The sequence below is a fragment of the Oryzias latipes genome, chromosome 19, assembly GCF_002234675.1.
Source record: "Oryzias latipes chromosome 19, ASM223467v1".
NCBI classification, from domain to species: Eukaryota; Metazoa; Chordata; class Actinopteri; order Beloniformes; family Adrianichthyidae; genus Oryzias; species Oryzias latipes.
The window spans coordinates 1,589,893-1,610,891 of record NC_019877.2 but is presented as its reverse complement, the minus strand read 5'-3'; the positions used below and the strand labels follow the sequence as shown (position 1 = coordinate 1,610,891).

At 42.7% G+C, this 20,999-nt stretch overlaps 2 protein-coding genes and 1 long non-coding RNA gene across 4 annotated transcripts; 1 reads left to right on the top strand and 2 right to left on the bottom strand.

Moving 5' to 3' along the window:
• Nucleotides 1-10,921, bottom strand: fdxr (ferredoxin reductase). Of its 2 annotated transcripts, none has more exons than XM_004086802.4 (12): nucleotides 10,501-10,921; nucleotides 9,910-10,010; nucleotides 6,700-6,795; nucleotides 4,559-4,681; nucleotides 4,359-4,472; nucleotides 4,168-4,269; nucleotides 3,355-3,462; nucleotides 3,164-3,248; nucleotides 2,443-2,642; nucleotides 2,187-2,358; nucleotides 1,043-1,216; nucleotides 1-520 (listed from the first exon to the last, which is right to left on the bottom strand). In XM_004086802.4, exons 1-12 carry the CDS (start codon nucleotides 10,580-10,582, stop codon nucleotides 390-392), a joined length of 1,488 nt encoding a protein of 495 aa, XP_004086850.1. In that variant the 5' UTR covers nucleotides 10,583-10,921; the 3' UTR covers nucleotides 1-389. The 2 variants fall into 2 exon arrangements, with proteins under 2 accessions (XP_004086850.1, XP_011471781.1); XM_011473479.3 differs by lacking the exon at nucleotides 10,501-10,921 and adding an exon at nucleotides 10,302-10,424.
• Nucleotides 6,874-16,639, top strand: LOC110014864. The gene is made up of 2 exons (XR_002289866.2): nucleotides 6,874-9,781; nucleotides 13,515-16,639. It is a non-coding gene; the product is annotated as an uncharacterized LOC110014864 (long non-coding RNA).
• Nucleotides 13,078-14,509, bottom strand: LOC105353787. The gene is made up of 4 exons (XM_011473480.2): nucleotides 14,399-14,509; nucleotides 13,782-14,138; nucleotides 13,580-13,707; nucleotides 13,078-13,508 (listed from the first exon to the last, which is right to left on the bottom strand). Exons 1-4 carry the CDS (start codon nucleotides 14,466-14,468, stop codon nucleotides 13,368-13,370), a joined length of 696 nt encoding a protein of 231 aa, XP_011471782.1. The 5' UTR covers nucleotides 14,469-14,509; the 3' UTR covers nucleotides 13,078-13,367.
• Nucleotides 16,640-20,999: the final 4,360 nt, after the last annotated feature.

Sequence of the window (20,999 nt, the reverse complement as noted above, 5' to 3'; positions counted from 1 at the left end):
TTCAGCAAAGATACATATTTTATTAATAATTCTGAATTGTAGATGTAAAAAACGCAGAGTTCAACACACAGATCAAGTACAGTTACAGTTGTAGTGCAGCAGCAGTTCTAATTCTCTGTTGTTCTATGCAGAAGCAGCAAAGATTTATGCTGATTGTTAATATTTCTTTCATTCAAATGATGTAAAAGCTGCAAAAATGTCAGGAACTGAAGGTATTTCAGTCAATTTACAGGAAAGCTGCCCAACCTTTCCCTAAACTTTTATCCCCAGAGATTAAAAATAGAATAATCTACGATATTTCCACTGAGTGACGTTTCTAAAAAAGTGCTGATCTTTTCCTTTGAGGCTGTGGACCACCATCCCATCATTCTTTGCTGTCCTCTGGAGGTTCAGGATCGGGCCACAGCCAGCATTTCCTCCACGCTCAGCAGTTTCTCCCGCGGTTTTCCACAAGCTTCCCCCCTCCTCACTTCCAAGCTGTCAATCTTCTCCCAGTCCGAAAACACCACCGGCTCCACTCCTGGAGACACAAACGACACTCGGGTTGGATTCTGTAGACTTTGCAGTTTCCATGGAAACGTTTTAAAGTTCCACTCCGATCATCTTTACAAAGCGTTCTTCTTTTCATTTTAATGATGCCACAGGAACATGCAACAAAAACACCTTTTTCACTGGAGTGGGTCTGTGACGTCAGACCTTAATATGAGAAAGTAGAAAAAGCTTTTTATTACGGTGTACCTCAGGGCTCCGTGCTCGGGCCCAGTCTTTAGTAAACGACATGTCCAATGCTATGCAGATGATACTCACTTTTACTTTTGTCATCTATAAGTGTGTCATTCAGAGGCTGCGTGGTTTTATTGTTTTTATTCTGATGTCATTTCAGTCGATCTTTCTTATTTCTTTATTTCATATGACTGAGGAGGCTGGTCCACGACGCAGCAGCATGCTGGTCGTGGCGCTCCGGGTCGTGGCGCTCCTGCGAGGTATCTCAGATCATCACGTGAGATGGAGAACCAGCGCCAGAGGGGTGGGGGGGTGGTACCTTTCTCCTCCAGCAGAGCGCGGATCCTCAGCGAGCCCGGCTTCTCTGCAGACACGTCCAGCTTCCCCGAGTCCATGTCCTCCATGAGCGACCGCGCCGTGTCGAAGCTGTTGTTCATGGTGGTGGCGATCACGCCGGTGGGGCCCGTTTTCAACCAACCGCTACAGTACAGACCTGCAGATGGAAAACAGCCTTCAGAGCACATTTTCTGTTCTTTTTGAATAAAGTTTTTTTGTTTTCAATTAAATACAGAATCTAAAAATATCACATTTTACAGAACTGAAGAAATAGTTTTAGATTTCCTTCAATGTATTTCCAAAACATACACAGAATTTCTAAAGTTAAATATTTATTAGTATTATTAGTTTTTAACAGAATTTGTTCGGTGCTTCTCAGCTATATATATTTTGGAGTACCACAGGGATATACTTTAGGTCCCATACTTTTTCTTTCCTAAAAATGATTTGTCTGTTTATTTTTCTGTAGTAATAAGATAGAAATTCTTTTTATACCAAAATAACTGGATCTTTCATTTTCATCATTTTTTCACTTATTTGCTTAACTTAATTAGGATTTCTTTTGATCTTAGAACGTAGATTGAGATTCTAGTAGAAATTCAGATTCAGGTTCAGGCTAAAATACATGTCATTGTTTTTTTTCATCATTCATTCATTCATTCATTCATTCATCTTCTTAACCGTTTTATTCCCTTTCGGGGTCACGGGGTTGCCGGAGCCTATCCCGGCCACTTGGGCGTAGGCAAGGGATGCCCTGGACTGGTCGCCAGTCTGTCGCAGGGTAAAATATCCTCAATCACACATCCATTCACTCTCACACTCACACCTATGGACAATTTAGAGTTGCCAATCAACCTATGAAGCATGTTTTTGGATGGTGGGAGGAAGCCGGAGATCCCGGAGAAAACCCACGCATGCACGGGGAGAACATGCAAACTCCACACAGAAAGGTCCCCCATTGATGTTGTGTTTTTCATGTCCCCCAGCCGGGACTTGAACCGGGGGCCTTCTTGCTGTGAGGCAAGAGCGCTAACCACTGCACCACCGTGCAGCCCTGTCATTGTTTTTGTTAGAGTAAAAACAGTTGACTTTAGAAGAAAACCCTGAAAACTTGGAGCAGTTGGTACCTAAAACCTGCTGCACGCGACCCATGGAGTTTGGAACGATGGCTCTGCGGGAATCGAACGGCACGGCGGCGTCGATGGGAAGGCTCTTATAGCCAATGCTGCTGATGACCAGACCACACGGAACGTCCTCCACGTCTCCAGAGCGGACTGCCTGAGCTCCTTCTCCTGAACCCTAGAGGAGGAAGAGGAGCAGCAGCCATGATGATGAAGCTTCAACCTCCAACCAAACCAGGAATCATCAAAAAGCTTTGTTTACCTCCAGCCTGTTGACCGCCAGACGAACGGCGGCCACTTTCTTGCCTTCGGCGTCGGGCAGAACTTCAACCGGGCTCCGGAAGAACCGGAAACCCCAGACCCGTGAGGCGCTGTTCCACCTCTCCTGCTCCTTCTCTCCGGGACGCTCCAGGGCGGTCTTCACCATCAGCTCCGTCAGGCGCTTCCGGGGGCGGGGCAGATCTGACACCAGAGAGATTCATTCAGACCGGAGCGCCAAAAAACCGTTAGCCAGCTCAGCTTTCTGAGCTCCCTGGAACGCTCTCTGTGCTCTGCGGAGACACACTAGAAACCTGGCAAAGACGGTGAACCGCCATCTACACCCGTCCTCCACGCACGCCGTTATCGCTCGGCCTTGACCTCACCTCAACCTCAACCCTGACACGCTGAGCAGCATCTGCGTGTCCCGTGGGGGTTTGTCTTTCCCTGCTGGCCTTCAGAAAACGCTCAGTTTCTGCACGTCAGCAGCAGCGATGCAGAGCGGCGAGCGTTTTCCTCTCAGCCTTCCCCCTCTGACCTACAAGGCCTTCTGTACGTCAGCTGTTAACCACAAAACGCCACTTCCTTCCTCCTGTCAATCACCTCCATTTCAAGACAACTTCATCATCTCATCAACAATCATGAGCAACGAGGCCAAACGGCGGCGCCTGGTCAGCCCCAGAAACGTGAAGGAGCAGCAGGCCGAGGGAAGCCTGACCTCTGACCTTTGAGGGCGTCTTTGACTCCTTCAAAGTCGCTCGGCGTCATCTCAGGCCTGGTGCCCGGAAGAGTCACCATTTCTCTGAGCTCCTGCAGGAAGACGGAAGAAGATTTACCAAAATAAGAGCCTCTTTACCCCCCCAGAAATGTCTGTTTAATCCTAAAATCTCTGTGCGTTTTGTCCGGTCTGACGCACCTTTATGGTGCACGCCACCTGCATGGGCCCCCTCCTGCCCACGATCCAAACGCTGCGCACCCGACTGGCTGCCAGAGCATCCAGAGCCGGCTGAGTGATGTCCGTTTTCTGCAGGGACCACAAAATAAAACCATATTGAGAAGTTTTGACCAAAGCTCTGCTGATGGTTTTTTAGAAAAGCTCATTTCATCTTTAAACACAAACATAAGAACCAACAACTGAACGTACAGCAGAACCCGGTTTCAACCACAGCCTCCTGCTTGTTAAAGGATTTGTCTGTTTCAGTCTCAGATTTAACTTTGATTCTTCAAAATGGATTAAAACAGTTTTTGGACTAGAAATGTTGAAGAAAAAAAACAGATTCAGAATAAAATATCCAGACTTTGTGTGTTGATGTTGAATTGTCAAACTGAAAATGATGAATTCTGTTTTCTATGGAATTGCAAAAGACTTAAAGAGGCAAAAACAGCTCAGAATTAAGGATTTGTGTTTTTAAAAGGCTTTTGGTGTTGCAATTGTCAGTGCAGCGTTTACTTCTAATACATTAAAATATAAAGAATCAAATCCTAGAATGTTTTAGGGTTTAAAACCAAAAACCTGTATTCAGCAGCACTTCTATTAGCATATTTCAAAAAGAAAAAAATGGCCCCAAATTGGAGCCGTGGGGTACCCCACGGTAAAAAGTTCTAGACAGATGCCACCAGATTACCCAGAATGCCTGCATGAGGGTAAGAGCATAGCGGTTGTTTTCATTAGGTGAGTAAAAACGTCTGAGTTCCAGCAGGACGTTTCCTCGTCTCAGGTGTCGCTCACCTTCAGAATGTCGAGGGGAGACAGGAGGATTCTGGCCACGTCCAGAGCCACGTTGCCTTGTCCCAGAACCACCGCGGTGTCGCAGCTCAGATCCGGATCCAGCTGTAAAAGCAGCAAAGCCAGAACTCTACGGTGGGATTTCTAATCTGAACGATGCTGCTGGGATTACGATGAGACGGGCAACGGCGTACCTCTCTGCAGCTGGGCAGCCCGTTGTACCAGCCCACGAAGTCTTTGGCGGAGTACACCCCCGACAGGTGTTCCCCCGGCACCCCCACGCTCCGGTTCCCCTCTGCACCGTAGCTCTGCCGGACGGCGAACAAGAACGTCCGTTAAAGAGACGAGCGGTAGCGTCAGCCGAGACGCCGCGGCGTTTTTCTCATCAGCTTACGAGGACGACGGCGTGGTAGGACCGCAGCAGTTCAGCGACGCTCACGTCCTTCCCCACGTTGACGTTGCCATAGAAACTGCAGCGTGAATGTTTGGCTGTTTGCGTGAAAGTATTGATGACATTCTGAGGAGAAAAAAAGAGATTAACGGGGGGGAAATCACTTAAATAATAAGTTGAAACCATGACCAGAACATCCCATAATAATAAACCATAGAAACATTTGAAAATAAGGCTGAAGGATCTCAACATTTATGGGACATTAGATTAAAAAGGGATGCAATTCCAGACAACATTCAGATCTGCAGTCAGATTCCAGCTCAGACCAGGAGAACAAAGACGTTCATGGATCCATTTGTCTGACAGTGGATGACCAGAAAGGGGCGGAGCATGGAGCTTGTAGCCCCGCCCAGCGTATTTTTTAACGTCACAAATATGATCTTTTTACAACCGCATTTTTGTTATATGCTCCTGGTTTGAAAAAAGAAACACTCAGAAATGTTAATCCTAATTTTCATCATAAATGAGCTCCATCTTCAGAAAAACGCTACAATTTATTTTAAAAATTGAACTCCACATTCTAAAACCAATCGGATAACAATATTTTTAAAGAATCCGATTCTTCGACAGGTTGATTTCCACATGTGATCTTGAGAGACTGATCTGCATTTTGACCGGACTTTGGACAATCCTTTTATTAGGAAACGCGGCGTCACTGACGGCCGGTAAATGACAGGAATACCGCAGAAGTGGCTCGTTTTGCTTTGATGTCTTTTATCTGAGAGTCTGAACCAACATGAACTATTGCTCAATGGCACTCCTGTTACAGCAACTCGCATTGACAAAGTGTGGAAACCCCTGAGGCTCTTGGAAAAGCTGCGTTACGTCTGACGTCTTTTTCTTTGGAAGCTTTATCACATATTTCATCTGTCAAACAAAGATCTTTTAGAAGCTGCTGGTGCTGCTTTGGTGCTTTAATGTTTTGCTAGTTTACTTGTTTTTCTAAGACACGCCTTCCTTTTGTCACGGGTCAGCTAGCAGAACCACCAGAATTCACCCAAGTCTTTTCTTTTAATTTTTACTTAAAACACAATTGTGGATTCATTTGTTTTATCAGCTGAATATTTTTTATAGATTTATCATAGTAGCACACATTTTAATACCCTCCTATTTTTTATTATTATTTTTTTAAATAATTTTTTGAGATCTTTGAAGACATGGAGATAATGTCCTACAAGCTGAAGACATTTAGATTCGGCCTAAAGCTCTGCATGTCCGTGTCCAGCATAAAACATTACATTTTTGTTCGTATTGATGCAGAAAATGAATCACAACCGCAGTTCTCAGAGAAATAAACTCCGCCTACTGCCGCAGAAACTGGCAGGGACCGTCAACAAATTACACCAAAACATGAATAATCCACAACTCCACATGAATAATCGAAACCACACCACAAACTCTTGTTGCTGTTAATACAGATATACCATAAATGCTATTTAATTAAAAATATGTTAACTCTTACTATAACAGAAAGCCACATGTGTTTCCCCATCTCCTCCCTCCCCCATTTGATTTTAAACCCCCCCCCCCAAGTTTCTTCATTTATTATTAAGATAATTTTTTTTGTGTTTTTTTGAACATCTTTTTTATATTTTTTTATACATTTTTTGTTTTGTTTTCCAAGATTTGTCTTTGTTTTTCATGATTACTGTTTATTATTGTTCAAAAACGAAATTACTGGAAAATCTGGTATATTTTAAAATTGTCTTTGAAAAACACCAGATTTCCTTTTAAATCCATTATGTTTCTGTTTTGTTTATATATCTATAAAATTTAGCATGACCTTTTTTTCTTAATTTCTTTTCCTGGTCTTCCACTGATGAAAAATGTTATCAAAACTCTTGACATACATAATAAAATACAGTATTGACCACTGGTAGTGCTAGAACGCTTCTTAAAATGATAGTTGACATTAGAAAAGTTATTATGTTAAATATTCTCATTTCTGTGACTATTTGACTGACGTTCTTTATTCATATTGACAGAACAGATCATAAAGTTGGAATCCTTTTCTCACGAGTCGGCGGTTGTGTTTCTGTAGTCCGCGGTTGTGTTTCTGCAGTTGGCGGTTGTGTTTCACACACCTTCACCTCCGGATGATCAGGCGCCACGCCGAACCGGACCAAGCCGAACGGGACGGGCAGCCGCTCGTAAACGTCCACCTGGACGTCCTGACGAGCCTGAAGGGAGAACAGATTTACTTTAACAACAAGCGGGTTGATCTTCTCATCCTGCAGAGCAGAGGCTCAAAGACCCCCCCCCCCCAAAAAAAAACAATCGCTTGTGGACCAGACTTAAGTTTGCAGCCTGAGACACTGAAGGTCCAGTTCTTTGCTGGTATCATGTTCAGAAGATCAACCCTCCAAAGTGTCTCCTGAGCTTTTTAAGGAGCTTTGAATGTTGTCTGCAGGACTTGATCATAGCTCATGTTTTTAGAGTCGCAGAAGAACAACCCGTCCGTTCTTTTTCTGTTGCCATCCGTTAGCTCTCCTGTCCTGAAAGAGCGGTTGAGGTTCTGGTTCCTCTGCGGTCAGTCTGAGTGAAGGAACAACTGCAGTGCGTCTATGGCTCCTTCAGGCCAAAGCGGGGATCTTCTCCCTGACAGAGATGTGACGGTCCAATGATGGACAATAGTAGGTCCAGTCCGGCTGGTTTTTCTCTTCATTCAACCTCAACATTTTCATAAACAGTTCAAAGATCTCTGATGAACTCTTTTTGGGCTTTGTTCTGGTAAATCCAGAGACAAAAGAAGCTAAAATGTTAAAAGCTTTACACCCTTTACCAAAAAAAGGCAACAAAGGCCCAAGAAGTTCCCTTTTAGGTAGTTTGTGACAGAAAAACTGCTGTTTTTTGTGGGAAGACGAAGGTTTCTGACTCAACTAAAGTTCTGAAGAGTCACAGACTGGAAGACAGGAAACCACTTTAAAGCAAAGAGGAAAACTTTCATCTAAAACAGAGTTTCACTGTTTGTTCGTGGATGCATGAGAGAGAAAGGAGCCGTTCTCAGAGTTTATGTAGTTTTGGTCTAAAGGGAACCAAAAATTAAAAAAAAGCAGGAAAAGATTTGAGGTTATATGAGACGTTTTCTTTTTTTTTTTTTATTATAGAACAATAAAAGCAGAAACTCTTGTCAAACTCAGAGCGCCAGCGAGCGCCTTGACGTCCGGTGGGGGGGGGCCCTCGCACACTTTCATGTCCTGCATTCAAACCCACAAATGTAGAACATAAAGACGACAAAGTGGGACAGGCCCAGTCCTGCCGCGCCTTTAAAATGTTTCCAACAGTCGAAAGTTCAACAATTTCCACTGTTTTTCTACGCTTTGTACTCGTATAAAAGGGTTATTAGTTCTGCTTTATGAAAGTGAATCAATAATAAAATGATAGAAAACACCCGTCGACTGCAGTGAGACGAAAACCACAGCCGTCAGATAAAAAAGCAAAGATCTGACACAGGAAACTGTGACACCAAAGTGTCTTATTTTATGATCCTGAAGGGTGTTTTATTTTGAAAAACTGCTGGATGGTCTCCTCCACATCTGTCTGGCTTCAGTCATCCAGAAGCTGCTCCGTCAGCCAACATCAGCGCTGAACCGACACCCCCAAAGTTAGCAAAGTGAACAAAAACAAGCGTCTTCCGACAGGGAGAGCATTAGACTTCAAAATAAAAGTAAAATGCAAGAGTCTACACTAGAAAGATGCATTTAATCAGACTGAAGCCAGCGATTCTAATGTTAAGATGACGCTACTAATAAAGTTTTATACACGTTGAAATTGCGCAGAATTTATATTTAATGAAGGTTTTGTTGTTATATTTATTTATATATTGTTTTTATTTGCCACTTTTAAGGTTAGAAAGCATTTTTTTTGCTTTCAGGTTAAGGGAAAAGTTAAGGGAAACTGCATTATTCATCATATTTAAATAGGGCCAACATAAAAACTGGAGTTTGAAGATAGATTAGCCTGTCATGATTTTTTTGCAACTATTTTGTTGATGTAATCTACATCCTTTGTAAAAGACAAGTTTTTAAACTTGATTTGAGTCGGACCCATTCAATAAATCTTCCCTTACAATTTCCCTTAACCACCAAAACAAAAGGGCTGAAAAAAATCAACTTCCAAACTGTGGTGCAGAAATGGAAGCAGCCGATCTGAAACCAAACTACAAACACAAAAACCGAAGACGTGATCCTCGGTTTTCTTTACAGTTTTCATTGTTAATCATCTGGATTTTCAGGTCTGAGTGTTAAAAATAGGCAGCTTTCGTTTTCTCATGTAACGGCTGGAATGAGGAGATTCTGGTGGATTTCTGTAGCAGAGGTCGACGTCAGGACGTGTTTTCTGAAGGGCAACAGCTCGATGAAACCTGACCGAAATCCCACCCTAACCCCCAACTACTAAAAAACTATATACTATATTTAGAGCCCTGGTACTTTAAAAGCACTTCGGACGCCACTCTTACTACTTTTTTTTTTGAAACGGCTGGTATGATGCCATCAATTTCACGTAGTTAAAATCTAATTAATATGAGCAATTTGAGACGTTATTTCTGAGTCCACCATCTTCTGAAGATAAAAACGTTGATGATTGATTTAATAAAAAAACAGGGTGGGATCAAGAAATCAAAACACCTCAAAAGGAGGGAAGACTGCAGAGACAAACTGAGGCACAGCAAAGTCAATACAACAAAAAAAACACACACACGTCAAGCAGACCTCCGTGTCAAGACTAGAAAAGTAACACAACAAAGTGACCACAGAGGTCAACTGATGATAACCTGAAGGTCACCGGCATCGAACCGACAGCAGCACGGCCCTGACGCCACATTCTTCCCATACAAAAACACAGACATGTTCCACTTAGAATTGCACAAATCCAACTCTCTCTATAAATAAAGCTGTCTCTTTAAAAAAAAAAAGTGATGAATCAACTGTTTATTTAGAGACGGGTCGTTCCAATAAGGCTGGATTAACAGGAAATCCCCACAAATGTGTGTTTTGTGTGATCACCGTTGTTGTTTCTGTCATACTTTTGTATTTCTGAGAGGTTGTTGAAAAAAGCCAGGAGCAACAGCTGGATGAAATGTGGATTTATGGATGTGGAAACTCCCTGGAGAACCCCGACTGTTTCAAAGTCCCAGCTGAAAAAAGTGTCACCCTCGGAGCTCGTGTGAGTAGAAAGCTTCCCCCGAGCCTTCAGTCACACTTTACATGAACTTTGCTCCGCATTACAGCTCCATAAATAGAAGAATAATGTCATTATTTGCTAATCTGTAGGTTAGACTAGCAGCTACACACCTTAATGAGGTGCTGTGCCGTGTAGAAACCTGCTGGACCGCCTCCAACAACACACACCTTTGGACAGGTAGACAGAAGGGCCTTTCCACGCACAACTATGCCTGAAAGGACAGAGATGAAGCAGAGACTACAGCCATGAAATAAGGACTACAAAATTTAAATGTCAGGGTCAAAGGTCATGGTGAAGTTAGCTCACTAGCATCATGCTTCAGTTCCAATTAACTCTGGAAAACTAACACCAAACTCAAAAAGGCATTTCAGAAAAGCGCTACATTTGTCATTTAAATAAAAATCTACAATTTGTAAGGACACCATAATGACTGCATCCCTTAATTCGACTTCCCAGCAGCGCCAAGGAGGACAAAGTTTGCACAATTGATGAAGGGTTTTACCTTTAAAAAACAGCATCTACTACCAAACTTTATCAGCCGAATTGTAGGGAGAATCGACATTAGTGCGAAGATTAAGATAAACATAACAGAATTACAAACTATATAGAATAAACCCCATAAGAACTAAAAGAGAATGAATTCCCCGCTGACTTCGGAGGGGGTTTTCCCGCCGCAGGTGGCCACTGCTTCCGGTGCTCACCTTCGTGTGTTCGGCTCGTCCACCGGCTCCTCCTGAAGCTCCACAGCTTCACGTCGGACAGCAGCCGTTTGCAGGTGCTCATGGTTCCTCACGGGCGGGCAGGACGAGGACTCAGCGGCTCGCTAAAGCTTCAATGCCGGCTGGGTGTTTGGCACCCAGGTCCTCATGACGTCGCTTCTCCTGCGGCCAGCTTGGACGGAGCCGGGATCAAAAGCCAAGGCGGAAGCCGTTAATCCTCCGGTGGCTGCCGCCAACGCCTTTTAGAAGGCGACGGGGATTCACTTCACTACTTTTTGTATTTATTTATGTAATGTACACTTTATTTCGGCTGTGAAATAAATACAAACCGATTAAGATGTTTCACATTGTGCCACAGTAACAACTTTCCGGATAAAACTCGAAGCCGAACGCTAAAGGTCCCCCCAGGTTTCCGTTCCGGTACAAACACGCGCCAGTGACGCAGAAATGTAATCATTCTTCTTTGAATAAGCAAAGTAAAATCCACTAAATGGAAATCAGGGTCAATGAATGCTACTCCCTCAACTTCTACAGATAACGTATTAAATCATCTCAGTGCATTCAGAAGCCCCAATAAAACAAAAATAGTTACTACATAAATGGACAGGTGTGGTTACTTTAATTTTGCCCAGTTTTGACTGAAATTTCTTCAAATTACATGATAAACATCAAATGGTCTGGAAGTTAAAACATCTTCAAACCTGCTCAAACATTCTGAATGTCTGAAAACAAAGTTTGAAATCTTTGAAAGGATCAAATAGTTTGCATTTCCTGTCTTGACGGGACGTGTTTAGATCAGATCAGTACAAACATCTTGGAATCTGAGAAAACATCAAGTATTAGCAGTGGAAGGTTAAGTCAAAAATAGATTTTCTTTATGGAATGGGCCGCTTTCATTCATCTGCCTTTGGTCCAAATGTCCATCCATGTTTGATGATGTTGATGTCATTTACAGATCAGCATCTAAAGCATTTGTTGAAGGAACTGATCTCCTTCTCTGCTATTCGATTTAGAACAAAACTTTATGCTTTATAAACGTCATTATTCACTCAATGAAAAATTCACTGGTTGATTTGTAAAACTCTCCTCCTTATTGGAGTCAATAATAATCATTTTAAAGAAGAATGCTTAAAGATTTTTTTATGATTTTACATTTAGTTGTCCTATTGCTGATGTTTTTTCTTTGTTTCCTGTAACCTATTTTTATTTTCTATTCAGCCTTTGGCCCGACCACTCTTGGAAAATAAAGAAATTCTTCTTCATCTTTCTTGCCTGGATAAATAAAAGTTAAATAAAATAATTTTGATAATTAATAAAGCTGCAAGTCGAATTATATGACCACTTCCCCCCCTTACCCCCACTGGCTGAGTGCTTGTAATGTCTGCCTTATTCTCCCCCTTTATCCCAGCCACACAGCTGCTTGTGTCAAATTGATGGATTAAAAAAAAATAACACTTTTTTTTTCAAAATCCCGGCTTTTCTGAAGGTTTATCTCCATTTGGTCCTCTGGGGGTGATGATCAGGTCTATGTAAGTTTTATAAGAATTGACAAAAGTAAACTTTCAGATTTCCTTGACAACGGAGGTTTTTTGTAAACTACATTCTTAATATGTTCATTACGTATGTTATATTGTTTCATTCAAAGTTTTGTTATGAATTTGTCACAATATTCTGATAAAAAAATCTGTGAACAACAGAGAAACGCCCCTTTATAAGCTTCTTCACTACTCCCTCCCTACATAGTGCGTTGATCATTTTGTAGTGCTGTCACAATGTACAATTCCAAAACCCAGTGCTCTAGAAATTTCCCCAGAAGTCTCTGCAAAAGGCCAGCGTGCATCGATGCTCACTAGATCGGCAAATATAGACCACAATGCATTGCATTTGAACAATTTTTCCAAAGAAAATGTATTTAAGTGTATTTTTTTATTAAAACATAAACATATTTATCTTCAATGCATAATGGATTTATAAATGGTCATTGCAAAATGCTCATACCAATGTGATTTTTTGCTTTTTGAAATCTGTAACGTCATATTCACAATTCAAATTTTTTAAAAGTAGTGAGCATGGTGTTCGAATTGCTTTTAAAATCCAGGTCACCACATAGTGCTGGACTAGATAGTTTTTTTAGTAGTTAGGGGTTAGGGTGGGAATTCAGACACTGCCACGTATATTTTTAATTGAAGATGGCGGCTTCTTCATGAGGTCAAAGGTCAACAAAACGTTAGTTGTGGCCTGTGAGTGAAATTTTGACGAGCGCTGGAACAAAAAGTTTTTTCTTCCCATACTGGTTGAAAATCTGCTCTTTCAGTCAAAAAACAGTTGGAACTTGTTTTGAGGAGGACAGTTTTTTCAGTTGTCCCGCCTTGTTTTACTGTATTTTTTGGGTGCAAGGCTCTCTGTTTTTCTTCCCATAAAGCAAAAGTTTGATCCAATTCTAAACGGATTTTCCTGCTTTGAAAGCTTCATGCGAGCCGCTGAGCTTGTTTTTAATTTAATTGGGTCCAGTTGTTCTCCTTATGTCTAAAAGTGGTTGAAGAATCTGTGAGGAACCTGACGGTTTTTGCAGATTTAATGTTTTGAAACAGTTGCAGAAGAAAACTTCAAATATCTTTACAAATCAAAGCGGAGAAAGAAAAAAAAAAAACATCTTTTCACTTCAGAAGAAAAGTGGCTGTGCAGAACAGAAATAATGCTGGCTGTGCATCTTCGCTTTTCAAGTCAGGGCGAGCGGCGCTTCGGCGAGCGGCGCCTCGGCCAGGATGTGGTGGCTCACACTTTTTCTGTAGATACAACAAAATAGGAAGCAAAGCACAAAAAAAGTCAGGTTGAGCTGCTGGTGCAGATCACCTGTTAAAGTAAGCGGACTGTAAAGATGTGACTAAATAAGATTCGATCTGGGGGGGGTGTGAGTTGCAGCTGCATGATCTGTGTCTGTGGGGTCTCTCTAGCCTGGGGGGCGCCGTGGGTCTAAAGCTTCTTTTGATCTGCAGAAACAGAAACTCAACTTCAGCACTGACACAAAAAGCAGCCGGGACAACACCTGGATCAGCGTTACCTGTCCTCGTCTGCCCCTCCAGAAAGACACCGCAGAGAAGCACAGGATGAGGACGAAGGCCGTGATTCCCCCACAAACCAAGACCAGGTCCAGCGTCAGGATCTGGCATCGGGCCTCAGGCCTTTTCTCTGAGGCAGACATGGAAGAGACGTCAGAAAACATCGGATCAGAGCTCCACAGACACCGATGGATTCTGCTTCACCTCCGACGATGACGACGGTGCCGTTGCTTTTCAGATGTTTGACGCTGTGGACGTCCAGGTACGTCCATGTGCAGTAGTACAAGTCGGTGTCGTCCTCCTTCAGCTTAGACAGCTGCAGTGTTACCTCGTACTCCGAATCTGAACGCTCACGGGTCACACGGACCCTGTCTATGAAGTCTGTGTCAGGAGTTTGCTTGAGGATTCCACTTTTATCCAAGGACAGGTACACAATTTTTGTGCTGGCCTTGAAAGACCTGTAGAGGGTCAAGCCCAGCGTGTTTGGCAGGGATGTGGAGCAGGAGATCTCCAGGGACGAGTTGATCTCCACCCGCAGCGTGGATGCCGGGCGCTGAGAGGCTGTGAGGGACAGACTTTAACCTCAGCACAGATTTTGAAGGTCAAGATTTTACAGGAAATACTTTTTTTGATGAATAAAGTTAGTTTCTGCTCTGAAATCATTTTTTTCTCTGCTAAGCCTGCATTTCTGCATGCACCTTTTCTGTCAGTTTCTGCTCGCAAACAGCAGGAAGCCGAAGCAAACAGGAAAAGATGATGACACAGGCTTGAAGAGTCTTCTGTGCATCTTTAGGGCTTCTCCCTCAGGTAAGCTCACTCACCTGTCCAGCGCGCCCCCTCAGCGTTCACCCACAGAAGTCCGAACAGGCAGCTCCACCAGTGGGCCTTCATCCTGCAGCTGGGTCTGCAGCAGGCGAGCTGCAGGACACGGATGAGGCGCCCCGCCCGAGACCCGAGAGCTTCAAATGCGCTGCAGAAAGGAAGTGTGAGCGTCTCTTCATCAGCTGTGTGTGGGTGAGAGTGTTTCTCCTAAACTATCAAAGACGTCAAACAGTTTACTGCTCATGTGAGCAATGTTCCAACATTCAACCCTGCAAGACAGTCACAATCTCCAGAAAAACAAAACACTTTCAATGCTTGCAAAAACAAAAAATGCATTTTAAAGATTCAACAAATATTCATTTATGCATCTTTTGTGGGGAAAAAACAAAAAATGCTTCTAAGTTTGGACTTGAATCCGATTGTGATACAACTTTCTCTTTAAAAATGTCAGAGCTGCTGTTTGCTGGTTTCGTCTCATTGTCTCATTCTGCTCTGTGTTGTTTTCTTCTTCTAACTTGTTTCTGTATTATCACCTGGAAAACCTTTTTTTTGTGTACGTTTAACCTGATCTGTGTTTTAAAGTCACATTATAGTTTTCTGAAAGCATCTCTTTTCACATTTAAACATCTCTAGACTGTTTTTCTAGAAGAATTCACTCGTCCTGCTATGAAACTGAGCTCAGGTGTTGCAACCGCAGCACAAAGACGGTCAATAAAGACACGAGGAGCCATTATGAAGAGGAAGAACCTGACTTTCACATCTTATTGATGAGTTCGGACCGGAACCTGTGAGGCATCAGTGTTTAACCTCTGGAAGATGAGTCACAAACCCTCCTGAACCCGTGCTGAAGCTGGAAACGCCACAGAGAGCAAAACAACAGTCTATAGATTTCCTTTGACAGGAATCTGCATCAGATCTTAGTTTGATGCCGTCCCTCCTTCTTCGTCCATGTGATGCTGGAGGAAAGACTTCGCTGCTCGGCTGCAGAGCAGTGGCGCTGCTGAATGGACAAACACATACAGTTGCGTTTTCAAAACACATTTGAAATGTCTGTGCAGGAAGGAAAAAACTGAATCTGATAAGATTCTGTGACGGAGCGCAAACAGCAGAGCATCCTGGAAGTTCAGCTGTCTTCACTGACAAGAAGAGAGATAAGGACTTGAAGCCTCCAGTCTCATTCTGACCACACATCCTGCATCAGAACAATTTATGTTTTGGGATCTTTTTCTGTAAGAGAAACAAAAACATGCCAGTTCTAACATTTTCCACACCACAACAAGATGAGGAGGTTGTTGTGAATTGAAGTGAGAAGATGAAGGATTTCTTATCAGGATATGAGTCAGAGAACTTGCAGGACCAGCTACGTTTCTTCACTCTGCTGTTCATTTATCTTTGTTTCACACCGGGGACGAAACACGCATTCCTGAACATGCATGAAACCTACAGTGTTCACACTGAATAAACAGGGAGGGGCTTCTCCACTGTTTGCCAGCTCATGTTCGCCACCTACAGTTGGAAGAGAGAACATGCGTTCAATGGCCGCATTTTTGTACATAGAGTCCAAAAACAGTCGTATAAACTTACATATGGCGTGTGAATGCGAGAGTTTTGAATGTGGACGCTCAAAGCGTGCACATACGTGTGTTTGCTAAGACTTTTCATTGGAAGTGGTCGTTTACACGTAGCAGAGGCTGGAGTGGACGTAGCTCGACTGTGTGGCTCCATTTGCTGCAGTCTGTCGTCCACTTTCAGGATATTTACATAATGGATAATCAATCCTATCTGTGCTCGTCAATGTCTCTTCTTGTGGTTTCCCTTCTACCTGTTTGGCCTGTTCCCCCAAACTCCTGCTTGCTCAGTTTCTATTCTTTGACCGTCTACCAATAAATCAAAGCAGACATTCCTTCCTGTTTGACGTTTCCTGCAGGGCTGCGGTTTTCAGGTGGATTTGTTCCAAATCCTTGGCCTTATTGGACGAGCAAAAGAGATTTTCACTTAACTGAGGTGTCAGCAAGATGAGATGTCAACCAGGGTCAGAACTTTGGTTGAGGTCAGCTGAGGTCAGGACCTTGGTCGAGCTTCTTTCAGTGTTCAGATCAACGTTTGGTTCCAAAAGCAGTCAAGCAGTTCTGAGCCTGAAGGTTGAGCCTGAAGGGGAGACAGAGCCTTCTCCATTGCTGCTCCAACCCTATGGAACACTCTGCCCCAACATCTCAGAGACTGCACTGACCTCCCAGTTTTTAAAAAATCACTTAAAACTCATCTTTTTAAAATAGCTTTTAATCTTTAATCTGTCTTCTATGTTTTTATTAATATTTTATTGTATTAGCTCTGTTCTTATTAACTGTTTTTGCTCATGTGTTGTAAAGCGTCTTTGTGTGCCATTTAAAGCGCTATACATATAAAATTTATTATTATTATATTATTATAAGGTTCCCTTACTTTTTTCAACCCGGCTCTTTGTATTTAACTTGTTAAAATCAATAAACACATAAAAACACATCATAATTGTGCGATAGTAACATTAGCAGACAATGTTTTTCTATCACTTGGACTCAGATAAACATCAAAACACGTTTTCAGCTCAATTCATGCAGATATCCCAGTCATTCCAAAGCTTCGTACACTTAGTTATTGTAACTGTTCGGTCATGCAGCAGCTGGAGAACAACAGCAATGACAAAGCTCAGTAACATAAAAACTGCCTGTAAATTGTCCAAAAACTGTGGTGGCCTAAATTTATACTATTTTTAAAGTAAAGGGACTTTCTTCAAACTGTAAAATGTCCTGATGACAGAGCAGAAAACTTTGAGGAACAAAGCTCTGGTTTCTGTTTCAGGTTCTAACACAAAACACAAAAACATGCATGTTTTTTGTGTTTTGTGTATGCACTCAAACAATGTCTTTATTTTGTCATTGGACCAAGCTGGTTGAGTCTCAACACAATTTTAGGGTGCAAACAAGCAGCTACCAGCATAAATTTAACTTAGTTTTTTCTTTTAAAGGCAAAAAAATGAGCAGCTGACGCAGAAACTTTAATGCAAATAAACGTCCCTCCATCAGAGGTCAGTAGTGTTTGAGCTGACAGGCAAACACTGGCAGGGAGTTTAAAGAAAAGATGGGAAAAAACAAGCAGCAAAAGTCTAAATATTGCTGAGTGGAGCTACTAGAAATCTAAGAAACCTAAATCAGCGCTGCACTGTCTGACACCAGAAGCTGAGAAAGGTATTTGAACAAAATAGAAATCTTAATTATTATGAATATATAATCAAAATACCATTGTTAAAAGACACAGACACCCAAATCCTAAGACCAAACATAACTGGTCACCCAACCCTCCCACAGTTCCAGTGCGCACGACCCCAGGCTCACAGACGCCTGATGGCCGCTGGCCACGCCCACATCATACACCGGGAGCGGCTGATGTCCTTCCGTCCTAAGTTATAGGTGAAATTTCTGTTTCCAATTAGTCTGAGTCAGAGATGCAGCAGACAGGTGGTTCCCAACGTCCAGTTTGCTCCGTCACGTCCACAAGTGGAGACGGACAGACAGAAACTATGGCGCTACAGAAGAACACAGGGGCGCCAGAAACAGAAACAAAGAGCGACGCGTGTGCAGCCGACCAAAAGGTGTCACTCGAGCGGCATAAACACAGACGCCTGGCTCACATTAGGGCCAAAAAACAGTCTGAGGCTGCAATCAGCAAATCTATCACAGCGCTGGGGAGCGTTTGAGGCTACACTCTGCTAAAAACAACCAGTGTGCTGAGCAGCCTGAGGCCGGCTCAGCCAGTCCAACCTGGAAGCAGCAGGCTGACGCTGATGTTTCTACTACCAGAGGGAAGCCACCTCTATGGGCCCCCAGGTGAGCAGCTGGTGCGCACAGGGGGAACCAATTTACTCAGTGGCACTCCACCTGCCATGTATCAAATTATGTATCAAGAACTCAAACATTTCATTTTAATATACTGAACATCTACACAATCTTTGTAGGTTTAGTCAAAGGTTTGGCTGCAATGACACCCCTTTACCACTAGGGGATACTGCATCTCGTCTATTGACTGCATCTAAGAACTGGACTGAGTGACTCCTCCCCCTGGCTTTCAAAACAGGAAGTGGCTCCAACAAGCCAGAATCCCACAGACCTTTCTTCTGTGATCGCTTTATTTGGTTATTATTGAACACCAGTTTAAAAAAATGCAGAACTGTGTTGAATTCTTATAAATGTCTTTTTTTGTATTGTACTCTGCAAATGTTCAATAAAAAAAAGAAAGAATCCCATAGACTTCTATAGAGACATAAACAGCTATTGGTCAGATTAAACATTCTGACGTTGATGCATTTCTTTTAACATCTTCTTGATAATCCTCTTTCTTCCAACATATTTTTGTCTTCAGTTCAAGTTATTGCAGTTATAAACCGACCAATCAGATGCCTCCACAAAAGTAGGTGGAGCCTGATTCGACAGATTCCGTGCGACCCGCTTTCAAGTGGTAAGTGTGTGGCCCCCCCAACAAGCTCACTCCAGATCGGAGAGAGTGGTTACTGTAGAAACGTAGGACTTGGATCAATCACTGCTTACTGATGACGTGTAGCTCCAACAAGAGTCGGCGGTTCGATCCCCCCCTCCCCGCCTCCAGTGTGGCTCCACTCCTGTGTGAATGTGCATGACTGTCCCGGTTCTCGGGGTGGGGTGGGCGTGAACTGGCTGCCACGCCTCTGTCAGTCTGCCCCAGTATTATTATTGGATTTACTGACGGCTGACGACATATTTCTTAAGAATATCTGCACATTTTTCACTGAACGGACCGGACTCGACACAAAGTTCTCTTGCTTAAAGAAAGTTTGTTAAAAGAAACAGGAAGCAGTTTTGGAAAAACTGTTTTTGATTTTTTTCCCCATTTTTGGACATGATGTGGTTCATAAAAACTAATGAAATGTCACACAGCATGACTGCTTCTGCTTGTCCTGCAGAATTTGGAAGGAAAAAAAGGACATGAATTCATGACCTTGTGAGCATTTTGGTTAACATATGACCGAAAGTGAGCCCACAACAAAGAAGCGGTCCTGTGAAAGAGGAAATGTTCCCATTTTCCTACAAAGATGATTTGAATTGTAACCAGAGTTCCAAGTCAGAGTGACATCGAAACATCACAGCAGTGTGTGATGATGATGAAGATGATGAGGCACAGATTTTTAATACGTTGCAAGAATCAGGAAAGTGATTTTTTTAATCCACTTCTCAAAATGCAACAAAGGTGATGCAGCTGTCAGTAAGACATGTGTAAAGATGCTGGAATTCACCCATTTGGGTTTGGATCCTGCACCGTCAGGTTTTTTGACTGTTGTATTATTTTTGGTCGTCTTACCTCCATCAGACTTGTTTCACAAAAACTTGTGCCTTTTTATATGTTTCCAGGTAACTTCCTCTCTGTCTGTGAGCTCGATGAATGTCTAAAGAATAGAAAATGTTTGATTTTTTCTATGCTTGAACTGCAAATATTCTGGTTCTGATATCTGGTGAGGAGCTGAAACCTGAGAAGCAGAATCACATGTAGACATGACATCATCCTCAGAAACTGAGAAGAAGAGATGAGAAGAGGAAATAAAAGTGTCTGAGGTTTGGTTTTGTTAGCGTGTTTTTTTCTCATCTGCATGACCTCAGTTGGTCCTGAGAGCTGTGAATAATCTGTTTCTGACATTATCTGAATCAGCTGTTTGTGTGTTTGAATCAGCTATTTGTAAGGAAACAATGTTCAATTTAAACAAACTGACTGAAAACATTTTCATTTAAATCCATCTGGACGGCATGAAAATTTCAGGAAATGAAAGTAAAATGATCTTTTTCTGACAACGTCTGCAGTCAAATTGTTCAAATGGGTGATCTGTCAAAAGACTAAGGATAGTTTGGTGGGTTTCTGCAGGATGAAGCTACTTACAGACCCCATGGGGGGCGTCCCGTACGGGTCCTGCTGGTTTTTGAGTTGTCCGTGTCAGTGGAGAGTTGTAGAGAGGAGTGGCTGCATCTTAAGGGGAGTGCAGGTGTGTATGATGCTGCTCTGTAGTGCGCGTTGAGCGTCCACTGAATCTTCCAATGAAAATCTATTTAAATGCACTGAAATGCGCGTTTCAGGCTTTATCGTTCAAAACTCTCATGTTCACGCATCGCTACACACATTTTTAAGTCCATTTTCAGTCTCTACATACAAAACAGCCATTGAACACATGTTGAAAGTTAAACCAGGCTGAACTTTGACCAATCAGGGACTTGGTAGTGACGTATGACTGGTGTCCTTTTGCATTCCTGGAAGTGTCAACTGTTTGAAAATTGATCATGGAGTAGAAATGAATAACTGCAGTCTGTGCCCGGCTGGAATCCAATGACACAAAGTCTTTCATTTATCGGAACAGAGCTGTAAGGAAAAGGCCTGGAGAAAGATTCACCAGATTTGCTCCACTTTGACATTTGGTGTCAAGCCTCCTCCTTCTGTAGGTACATGCTGGTATCAGGTAGCAACAGTCCAGTGTGAACACCACATGCTACAAGAACCTCCTTGAACCTGTGTCAAATGGCTGATGTGTGCAGTACAGTTGGTAAATTA

Excerpts from the sequence above, each read along its gene's own strand:
- LOC105353787 (XM_011473480.2), bottom strand. The coding sequence starts at position 14,468 with ATGAAGGCCCACTGGTGGAGCTGCCTGTTCGGACTTCTGTGGGTGAAC. Across the intron at positions 14,139-14,398 it reads TGAGGGGGCGCGCTGGACAG|CCTCTCAGCGCCCGGCATCC; the intron begins GTGAGTGAGCTT and ends TGTCCCTCACAG. Across the intron at positions 13,509-13,579 it reads GGAGGGGCAGACGAGGACAG|ATCAAAAGAAGCTTTAGACC; the intron begins GTAACGCTGATC and ends CTGTTTCTGCAG.
- fdxr (XM_004086802.4), bottom strand. The coding sequence starts at position 10,582 with ATGAGCACCTGCAAACGGCTGCTGTCCGACGTGAAGCTGTGGAGCTTC. Across the intron at positions 10,011-10,500 it reads GACGAGCCGAACACACGAAG|GCATAGTTGTGCGTGGAAAG; the intron begins GTGAGCACCGGA and ends CTGTCCTTTCAG. Across the intron at positions 6,796-9,909 it reads CGGCACAGCACCTCATTAAG|GCTCGTCAGGACGTCCAGGT; the intron begins GTGTGTAGCTGC and ends TTCTCCCTTCAG.